This window comes from Perca flavescens, chromosome 12 (genome assembly GCF_004354835.1).
Source record: "Perca flavescens isolate YP-PL-M2 chromosome 12, PFLA_1.0, whole genome shotgun sequence".
Taxonomy (NCBI): domain Eukaryota; kingdom Metazoa; phylum Chordata; class Actinopteri; order Perciformes; family Percidae; genus Perca; species Perca flavescens.
This window is the reverse complement of record NC_041342.1, coordinates 10,622,242-10,633,662: the sequence shown is the minus strand read 5'-3', so window position 1 is coordinate 10,633,662 and position 11,421 is coordinate 10,622,242. Positions and strand designations below refer to the sequence as shown.

At 40.0% G+C, this 11,421-nt stretch overlaps 1 protein-coding gene across 1 annotated transcript; it reads left to right on the top strand.

The window, feature by feature from the left end:
• Positions 1 to 2,025: 2,025 nt before the first annotated feature.
• Positions 2,026 to 10,818, top strand: pex19 (peroxisomal biogenesis factor 19). Its single transcript, XM_028593227.1, has 8 exons — positions 2,026 to 2,187; positions 3,397 to 3,485; positions 5,268 to 5,430; positions 5,522 to 5,607; positions 5,689 to 5,862; positions 6,589 to 6,759; positions 6,946 to 6,990; positions 9,666 to 10,818. The coding sequence occupies exons 1-8, from the start codon at positions 2,124 to 2,126 to the stop codon at positions 9,750 to 9,752; spliced, it is 879 nt and encodes a 292-aa protein (XP_028449028.1). The 5' UTR covers positions 2,026 to 2,123; the 3' UTR covers positions 9,753 to 10,818.
• The last annotated feature ends 603 nt before the right edge of the window (positions 10,819 to 11,421 follow it).

Sequence of the window (11,421 nt, the reverse complement as noted above, 5' to 3'; positions counted from 1 at the left end):
AGGGGGGTTTGAGAGTGAATTTCAGTGGGACTCAGTCCGAGGCTGTATGGATCAATTCAATGTCGAAAAAAATCATAAATCATAAATCATAAAATCTCATGAAATCTGTCCTTAAATCCCTTAATTAATAATAGCCTATAACTGATATTCGCTGCAAAATGTAATAGGCCTTCACTGTAACATAAAGTTCTTGAAACCCCCCCATAAGTAGGCTATTATTAACAGAAAATGAGGTCATGTTCATTTTAATACCTCTCCATCAGCGTTACGGTCAGATAATACTAAATATTTGTCATTGTTAAAGTCTGAATCATCGTATTGTGTGATTATTTGTATGCGTTGCTCAGCAACCGCAGCTGTAACCCATGACAACCGTTTTTTTATTTACTGAGTGTTGTAGATTGACGCGTTTCCTGACCGTAAAAAAAAAAAAAAAAAAAAAAAATGTCCGAGAGTCAGATGTCAGAAAGGGAAATATGCTCTCACATGCACATTCTTACAAGATTGCTTTAATTTAACCTACTTAAAATGCCCACATGTCATTCCACCGTGAAACCTATAGGACTATGTGTGAGAGACTATAGCACATTGTGTGTTTGTGTGGAACAAGAATAGGCGTTATTTTATTCTATTTTATTCATTACTTATACTATGTATTATTGAAACAAAAGCTTAAACTTATTGCACTATATTTTGGATAATAACAAGAAAATGTAAAAATAACAGAGTTCATTTTAAGATTAAAAGTACAGTATATGACTATGACTATACAATTAAAGTCCTGCATTGAAAATGTTGGTAAAAGTATGTAGGCTAACTATTATCATCATTAAAGTAGCCTATTAAAATGACTCAATACAAAAAAACAGCCCCTCTGAGTGTTATACTTGGCTAGATAATTATGCTGCTGCAATGATGTGTATGTGAACTAGCCATTTCCTGCTGTACTTGGTTGAGGTGGAGCCAATTTGAATGTTGGGTGCTGTTTCTTTATTGTATCATATTCCTTATATATGTTTTGTATGAAAAATCCAAATCCAAAACAAAATACTTCCCTCTGAATTAGTGGAGTAGAATTATAAAGTGGTATGAAATAATACTCAAGTAAAGTACCTCAAATATGTACTTATAGGTTCAGATTTTGAATTAATACTACATGCCACCTTTGCAAAAGGAGAAACTGAACACATGAGCACAATGTTTGGATCGGCTGGTGTTTATAATAACACAGAGTAAGAAAATAGTTCTTAAACTTATTACTAAGAAGAAGAAACTTTGAGATGGAGGTGTGGAGGCATCTCCTATAGTCTAAACAGAATAATGCCTGTCTCCAGCCTGAGACACAGCGTCCTAAACATGTCCAGTTAGACAGACAGGTGTCCATCTTGACTTGCTGACACAGTTAGGGAAAGGACAGGGCCACTGCAGAAACATAGTACCATATACCTAAAAGTATTTTTACACACCAGCTTTGAAGACTTTGCCAAAACTTTGGACGTGATGAGCATGTTATGGCAAAACAATTGTCAACCTCATACCAAAATGTAAAATGTCAAAATGTATGTAGCATTATGTGTTTGGGTTTTGTGATTTTTTCACCACTAGAGAGCGCCAGAGCTCAAATCAAATACGGCATTGGAGCGATGTACGTCATGATACGCGATAATTGAAGTAAAAAATGCATGTGAATTAAAAATTAGAGTGATCAATTATCAAGTGGTTGATTCATTCAAAGCTTATTCGATTAAAACAGTCGTTTTTCAATCATATAAAAAAAGTAACACAAAAAGTAATTTTCAAAAAGATGAAAAAACTGTGATGATGAAAATGCATGTGAAATGGAGCGGGGAATTGTTAAGTGATTAAATAGACTTGGTTAACATTTATGTCAAGCCAAAATGGGCAGAGCCCAATACCGTTACATCCATGGCAGAGACTCATCTCACAAGGAGGATGATTATTATTATAGGCGGCCTGTGCCTGTGCATGGTCGGGCTTGCTGTACATGGCCTGTACGGCATGACGTAATAGTTTCCGCGACATTTTTACAACAGAAACGTCACTTTTCAGAGACCTCTGCTCGGTGGTTGTTTGGTTTGGAGCTTGGAGAAGGTAACATCACGATGGCGTCGGGAACAGGAGAGCCGTCCACCGGACACGATGCCGAATTGGACGAATTATTGGACAGTAGGTGTTGACATGAAGTCTTTACGTTACAGAGACCCAGTCTTTACACGCACGAGTACGGGTTGTTATGGCGTTAAAACGGCTGTGATTTGGCACTGAGACCCCTCTCTCACTGTGTGTGCGCTCGGGGGCAACTCTCGTTTCCACACATTATGTCTTTGCCCTTGAATTTGTTTTAATCGAGTATTCATTACACATAATAAAAGCCTGTTGGTGATTTAACATGGCGGCTGAACTGTCATTGATGGTGGTCTCTGCCGTGTGAGCCTCTCTACTCACCTTTTTGTAACCCGTGTATGCGTTGAATCCGTTTTTGGTTCAGTTAATGGTGTTTACTTACTGTAAACGTTACTTTGGCTGAAATAATGCAATCTAATACAACAGGCCTGCATCAAACCCGACTTTTTGTAAAAACAGTCATTTTTGTTAAAACTGTGTGGAGAGTTGATTTAACTTGATTTGATTTTTAGAGACTGTAGTCCTGCTGCTGTTGAATTGTATTGGCTTATAATCAGATGTCCAAACCATTTATATAAATGAGGATCAACTTAATATTAGTATTATTAGTTTTACCTAAGTGAATCTAACTGCAATTGAGTGTATATTTCATTACATTGCATGTCATTTAGCTGACGCTTTTATCCAGAGCAACTTACAATTGCAACTAGGGGTTAAGTGCCTTGCTCAGGTACACGTTGGTTGATGTATCACAGTGGGAATTGAACCCAGATCTCCCACACCAAAGGCATGTGTCATATCAACTGTGCCTCTGGCACTTTTTTTCCTTTTTATAAAAGTTTAAAATGACATCAGTATGTACCCATTTTGTTATCAATTAAAGTAATAAATCAAGTTATAGCTGTAGTTCAATATTAATTTATGCTCTTAAAGATAAGAGCCATGTTTTTGTTTTTTGTTTTTTTTTTAAAACGTCCATTGGATTGCTCCATAGAAGACTGATTACACAGTATTACCAGTGAGGAAAATCCTGGGATAAAGATACAAAGTTTTTGGACACGATAGAATCGTTTGCAATATGCTGCATGAGCAGTTTGGAAACCGTTGATGTAAATGTTATGCCTTTTCTGCTTTCAGAGCTTAAACTAATATAGGAATAAGTAGATGATGGCACAACAGTTGTGTTTTTGAGTTACTCCTTTTAAAAACTCTTTAAAAGTCCACTGGCATGGTTCTAATCTAATCTTGCAGGTGCGTTGGATGACTTTGACAAGACACCGGCGCCTCCAGCCCCTGAGCCTGCAGCTGCTTCCTCCTCAGCCAACAGTGGTGCAGAGAAGGTTGGTTTGTTGTTGTTGGTGATGGTTTCAGCATTCAACATCTTGTTTGGTTATATGTGCACAGATGATCTAATCACAACCTCCAACTTTTCACCTGTATATGTTGTCCTAACTAAATTGTACTTGCCATCTGGTTGCTACTTGTGAATTAGCTTTGTATGAATCAAGGTCAAGATCAAGGAAGAATAAAGGGAACCGCAAACTTAGCTATTCCCTGTTTCCTACCAAGAACGGTAAAGGGAAACGTGTATTGGGTATTGTGGTCTCAAGTTTTTTTTTTAGGTTCTTTAAATGCTCACCAGGACTGATAATAAACTAGGTATGTCTAGTTTGGTTAAAGTCTCTTAATAATTTTTTATACAAAGTAAACTTAAAACAAAAAATAAAGAAATTTGTGTTTGGTAGATTATTTCTCTGTGGTAACAATGCTTTTTGGCAATAAATCTTATACCGTTGGAAAGCCTGTTTTGTTCCCTTTCAAATGGTGCCCCATTTGTAAGGAACATGCATTTGGGGGATGAGAAACAGAGCTGAGTATGTGGGTTGCGCCCATGAAAGATTTGCCAAATATTCTCTGCCAATGCCAAACTTATTCTTATATAAAGCTTATTCTGCCATGGACTCGTTTGGTGGATTGGATGATTGAAGTTTGAAGAAACAAGACATATTGGCAATTTAACAATTTATTCATTTAACGAACAGGAGCCTCAGTAGCATGTGGAAAAACCATGCACAGCCACAACAACCTGGCACCTCCTCCTCATGCTGGTCACCAGCCTGGTCACACACTGCTGTGGGATGGCATCCCATTCTTCAACCAGCATTTGTCGCAAGTCAGCCAACGTGGTTGTGTTGGTCACTCTGGCACGAACGGCACGCCCAAGCCGATCCCACAAGTGTTCAATGGGGTTGAGGTCAGGACTGCTGGCAGGCCAGTCCATCCTCTCCCCCACATTCTGGAGGTAGTCTCTGATAAACTCCGCTCTGTGGGGACGAGCGTTGTCATCTTGGAGGATAGAGTTTAGTCCCACACTATGGATATATGGGATGGCCATTGGTTGCAGAATCAGGCACCTGATTGTCAGCACCTGGGGGTACCAGAAGCTCAAAACAAGAGTCAGTAGCAACAGCAAAGAAAAGCTGTTTGGCATTGTCAAAGACGATTTGGCAAATTTTTCATGGGCGCAACCCACATACTGAGCTCTGCTGCTCATCCCACAAATGCATGTTCCTTACAAACGGGGCACCATTTGAAAGGGAACTAAACAGGCTTTCCAACAGTATAAGATTTATTGCCAAAAAGCATTGTTACCACAGAGAAATAATCCACCAAACACAAATTTCCTTACTTTCTGTTTTAAGTTTATTTGTGTTTGTCTGTTATAAGTCCTTGACTTGGCCAGTTCCTCTTTTTCTTTTTCGTAGTTTTATAACTTGTTTACCTTTGCTGCTTCCAAGTGTTTCTATCAGCTGGTTGTTGGTTGTATAACCTGCACAGCCTGCAAAATTCAGACCCCAAAAAGTTCACTGCCCACCAAAAAGTACTTTTGTCAGTTGCAGTGTTTTTTTTTTTTTTTTTGGGGGAGGGGCAGTTACTCTGGTCATTTGCAACAAGAGTCTAGGAGAGACCGATCATTACACTCAATGATGGCAAAGAGATTCAGATTTAGTAGAAAAAAACCATAATTTTTCTAAAAAGCAACCTTGATTCAATTTAGTACGGACAGGCTTCCCCCATGTTGTCTAGAAGGTGCTTTACATGTTTCCTAATTACCTGTGTAGCCGCCCCTGCTTGAAGACTGCAAACTGTTTGAGACTCTCTTCGAGGGGGACATGGCTACCCAAGCCAAGGAGGAGTGGGAGAAGGCCATGACTGAGCTGGCCCACGAGGAGCCAGAACTACTGCAGCACTTCCATAAACTGTCAGAGGCTGCAGGCAAAGTTGGTAAGGTCTACAATTTGCATGATTTGTGGTTTTGATATGTTACTGTTTTGTTCCTTTTTTAGCCTAAATGTTACGTGTGCATTCTGTATAGGCACTGACACAGAGTCCCAACAAGAATTCACTTCCTGTCTTAAAGAAACCCTTCGTGGCCTGGCCAAAAATGCAGACAACCTGCAGGTGGGTAAATGAGAATCAATCAATTCTTCTAAAGCTGTTTAGAGTAACAGTTGACAGACTACGTGTATTGTTCTCTTACAGTCCTCTGGACTAGCTGGAGACGACCTCGTCAAGGCTCTAGAAGGCCTGGGATTGGACGAGGGTGGCGAAGGAGGCGGCGAGGACGGAAACATCCTTCCCATCATGCAGTCCATCATGCAGAATCTCCTCTCGAAGGAAGTGCTTTATCCGTCTCTCAAAGAGATCACTGCTAAGGTGTGCAACTGTTTTTACTAGCAATCCCTGTAGTCTCTAGTTCCACTAATGTCTACCATACACTAGAAGACAAGACCACAGTCTGACACCATCTCACATCTCAAGACTATCATCTCACATCTAGCGTTAAAGACTGTCGTGATATGTAAAGACTGGGGATCTTGCAGGGTCACACATTGCAAGACTACAACTTGATTGGTTTTGAAAAATGTAACCAAGCTAGTTAGCTACTGCTAGTTTTAGCTGGCAACTTAAGGGAAAGTTTGCCAATTTTCTGTTCTGCCATAGATGGAGATGAATGGCGTCCGTATCCGCAGGTAAAACTGCTGGATGATGCGCTTTAGAAGGGTTGAAAATCTGCTACTTTAGCATTTCGCTTAGCGCTGTGCCATAGCAACCATAAACAACACTGGCTCTAGCTGTTTGGGGCTGGAGGGAGCACACCCATTTGTTGTTGACAATGTTCACATGATTTGACTTCACTACAAAGACCTAAAACTTACGATAACGTCAAACACGTTTGATTTCGTCGGAACGTCAAGACGGGAAAAAAGACCGAGTTTTATGACCTTACACCAAACGATTGTGACGACGGGAGCGCTCCCAACTCTAGCAAGACTCTCCAATATTGGAAATGTGTCTGCGACAGTGGAATCGCTTAAAAGTTCTTTGGTGTAAGGTCGCGGTAACAAATGTCTCTCATAAATGTCACTCCCCCCCTCACAGTACCCAGAATGGTTGGATGCCAATAAGCCAAGCCTTAGCCCAGACGACTACCAGCGCTATGAGCAGCAGGCCAACATCATGGGAGAGATCTGTAAGCACTTTGAGAGGGAGGAACAGGGGGCAGCAGATAAAGAAGGCGTGTTCGAGAGCATCATGGAACTGATGCAAAAGGTAGACACACTCTGCATTTGACTGATTAACTGCTCACACTAGTGCTTACGTGATGCAGATGCCAACCCTTATACAGCTTTACATTACATGCCATAGCTTGCAAACTGTTGTATTGTTTACGTTAATGTGAATAGACTCGTTGAGAATTCAAGAAGTCATCACAGATTCAAATGCTTTTACTTCCAGCTGCAAGACCTGGGCCAACCACCCAAAGAGCTAGCAGGAGACGCGGTAAGTTTGCCACTGCTCTCAGTCAACATGAAACGGTGTATGTGTTGGTGATGGAGTACTCGAGTCGATTCTCTGGACTTGTGACTCGACTTAGACTCAAGGATTTATGAAATAAGACTGAAGTTGGATGTTTTTGACTACTTCTATGTGTAGTAGATTTAATATTAAAGTCCTGGACTTGGTCTTGAGTCTGTCTCGAGTCGCTATTCTTTGGACTTGTGACTCCACCTCAGGAAATGATGACTTGGACTCTTCTTTGGTGACTCTGACTTGAACGCTGGGGACTCAAGACTTGACTCGACAGTTGGTGACTCGACAACAACACTGTTCGTTTAAATTTTTATTGGAACTACAATACTTCCAGTCACAGATACAATTTACCCTTTTTTTTAAACATATACGCATATGTACACGGACACATATACACAAAACAGAAAAACACTCATAAGATTGTAGGAGAAAATAATTAAATTAAATCACAGAGTACCGTGTAATAAACAATGAACTCAGCTCAACACAACCAACACACATATTACTGGTTATTAATGCAAAACAAAAAGGTACAACAATAACAGGCACCCATTCAATTGGGTAGCACCTCTAGATTGTTGAAATAGGATAAAAAAGGGTTGCCATTTATGGAAAAATTTGACTGTACATCCTCTCAACGTGTATTTAATTTTCTCAAGTTTTAAAAAATACATGCTGTCTTTGAGCCACGGGGAGATAGAAGGATATTTAGCAGACTTCCAATGTAACCATAAGGAGCGTCTTGCTAGTAAGGATGTGAAAGCTATAATGTCCTTTTGTGTAGGGTCAAGTACAAGTGAGGGGTCAGGAATCCCAAATATAGCAATCAGAGGGCAAGGTTGGAGATTTACCCCTAGGACAGAGGACATTATAGTAAAATAACCCACCCAGAAACCTTTCAAATCAGGACAAAGAAAAAACATGTGGCTAAGGTGACAAGGAGAGCCATGGCATTTATCACATTTGTCTTCCACTTCCGGATACAGTTCAGACAGTCTAAACTTAGAGAAATGTATAATGTATAAGACCTTAAATTGAGTAAGCCCAAGACGAGCACAAGAGGTGGTAGATCGTATCCTCTCTATGGCCTGTTCCCAGGACTCCTCATGTATTTGTATTCCCAGTTCCCTTTCCCATGTACACTTAAGTTTAGCATTGGAGTGGTCGCTAAAAGCTAAGATAATGTCATACAGCTTTGACATGATACCTCTTTGATGAGGGACAAATGAAAGCACGGTTCCCCCCCCCCACTGCTCTGGAGGTAAAGAGGGGAAATTAGGGAAATACTTAGCCACAAAATTGCGAGTTTGAAAAAGGGCGAAACAGATGAGTAACAGGGAGTCCATAACGAGATGACAAATTGGAAAAACTATCCAAGACACCATCTACAGTACAGGCCAAAAGTTTGGACACACTTTCTCATTCAATGCGTTTCCTTTTTATTTTCATGACTATTTACATTGTAGATTCTCACTGAAGGCATCAAAACTATGAATGAACACATGTGGAATTATGTACTTAACAAAAAAGTGTGAAATAACTGAAAACATGTCTTATATTTTAGATTCTTCAAAGTAGCCACCCTTTGCTTTTTTTATTAATAAGGGAATACATTCCACTAATTAACCCTGACAAAGCACACCTATGAAGTGAAAACCATTTCAGGTGACTACCTCATGAAGCTCATTGAGAGAACACCAAGGATTTGCAAGGGTGGCTATTTTGAATAATCTAAAATATAAGACATGTTTTTAGTTATTTCACACTTTTTTGTTAAGTACATAATTCCATATGTGTTCATTCATAGTTTTGATGCCTTCAGTGAGAATCTACAATGTAAATAGTCATGAAAATAAAAGGGAAACACATTGAATGAGAAGGTGTGTCCAAACTTTTGGCCTGTACTGTACATATAAATCTCTGAATTGTGTAATACCCTTGTCGCACCACAGCGAAAATGTTGAGTCCGAAAGTGATGGAGGAAATAAATGGTTGTTGTTCACAGGACCCAAGGAAGATGCCGCTACAAGTTTAAAGTGTCGTCTAAATTGAAACCAAATTTTGAGTGTGTTAAGAACCACTTGATTATCAGTATATAGAGAAGGTTTTGTAGGTAAAGAGGAATAAAGTAGAGCAGGTATAGAAGATTCCCTACAGGATGATAGTTCCAATTTACACCAAGATGATCCAGGGGATTTCAACCAGTAACAAAGTTTATGGCTGTGAGCCACACAATAGTAAGTGAAAAAATTAGGTAATGCAAGTCCTCCACTAAGTCTGCATCTCTGCAGTAAAGTTTTACGAATCCCAGGTGATTTCCCACCCCAGATAAAAGAACAAATTATCTTATCGAGTGAGTCAAAAAAAAAATTTTTTGCAAAAAAATAGGAATTGACTGGAATAAAAACAGAAATTTTGGTAAAATATTCATTTTAACAACATTGATCTTGCCGATTTAATGAAAGAGGAAGGTTACCCCATCTTTGAATATTGGATGTAATCTTTGAAATTAGCAGATGCAAGGCAAGATTAAGAACGAGTGACAACAACACTGTTGTGTGTAGTGTGTGTTTATAGGACTTTTACTAAAGAGCTCCACCCAACCCTAGCTTAACTCGTTCTTCCTCTTTCTCCTTCCCCTCCAGCCTCCGGGCTTTAACTTTGATATGGAGTCCCTCAATCTCCCAGGAGGCCCCGGGGCTGGGGCAGCCGAGCAGTGCTCCATCATGTGATGAGGTAGCGGTGCGACCCATCAGAAGCACTGGAGCCAGAGGGTCACTCCGCGTGTGTCAGCGGCAGGCAGGGAGTGAAGGAGTGGGAAGCAAAGGTCAGGCGGGAGTGTGACCATGACCGTCAACACCGTTCTCACTCAAGTAGAAGGTGTGTGTGTGGATACAGAAACAACCGGACGAGGCACCAAAACCAACAGAAACCACACACACGCACACACACCAAACCCACTCTCTACTGCCTAAAGTCACTGAAGGCACGAATGAGAACATTTAAACATCTCTGCATTAGTTAGTCAACGGTTGCCGCAGATCCTTCACGGTTTAGTTTTAACAGCATTCCTTTTAAAAAGAGCCACTGCGGTTCTTCATGTTGTTTTTTCAATACTGTTTAGCCTCACTGTAAAATCCACGGAACCAATTCACGGGTATAAACAGTGCCTTTGCAAAATTACTTTAAGTTTGTTATTTTAGGTTTTAATATTTTGAAATCATTCAGCTTAGCACTTAAGATTATAATTTTCAAATGGTGTGAATTTGCAATATCATGACACCCCATGTTTACACCAAGTTAACGGTAATTATTTGGTACTTTAATTAAAGGCACACCTCTGTTTCTGTACAGGTTGTAGAGGATGTGACTTAACAAGTTATTAACAAAAGAAACTGGAGAAGAAAAAAAAGTAGTGTACATTTTGTAATTATTTATAATCTAATTAAAGAGACTAGAGAGGATTGAACACCTAATGAGGAGTTGCCAGCGCCTACTCTAATTCAGTCAACTAATTTCCCCCATTTGCCCCTGTTCCCAACTATTGGTTTGAAGTGATTGAAATGATGATTGCCGTATGCCTTTACTGTGGTAGCAGTGATCGTTATAGTGTAGCGTTACCGTGCAAAGTGCTTCCCTTGTGATTCTCCGTGTTTTTGATGTGCACAGTGTTTGGTATGGGATCCCTGCTATGAAAGGAAAACACGTGAGGAGTGTTTACCTCCTGATAGCATGCTTGTATTGTGTACCCTCCATTAAAAGTACATCATGTTGCATCCAGAAAAGGTGGCAGGCAAAGCACCAAACATCACATTGTGTCCGCGAGGGGAGAAACCTGTCGATTAATGAATTAAAAGGTTAAAACATCACCAGCCTGATGACATGTTGGCTTTGGTTGGTGGGTTTGTTTACTCCAGCGGCCACTTGTCTCAGCTTCTACTGCCAAGTGGACACATTTTTCTCGCTGTGACCATAGAGAGAGGTCTAGAAATCACACGACCATCAGCTCATCAATAAACTGTATAATAAAGGGGTACTGTGAAAGGATGCAGTCAGCCATGCACTGAAAAGAGATCAGATTTGCTGCTGTGGAGGTCGATTAAAGGACGAGGGGGGAGGGGGGGGTGCACTCTATTCAACTCTCAGGGCCGATGCACACGCCCAGAGCACCGTTTAAAAAATGCATCCTGTTATTTGACACAGTTTTGTTTTGTAAATACATCAAATAAAATAATGGTATAATGCTAATTATTTTGTTGTTGTGGATTATTAGCAATCATTGATTTTACATTAGTAGTAGCGAGTGAGAGAAGTACTAATATTCAGATAATTATACCTTAGTATTTCCATTTTTGCTATTTTATGTACTTATTAGACGACTAAAGTGACTAATAACATTGC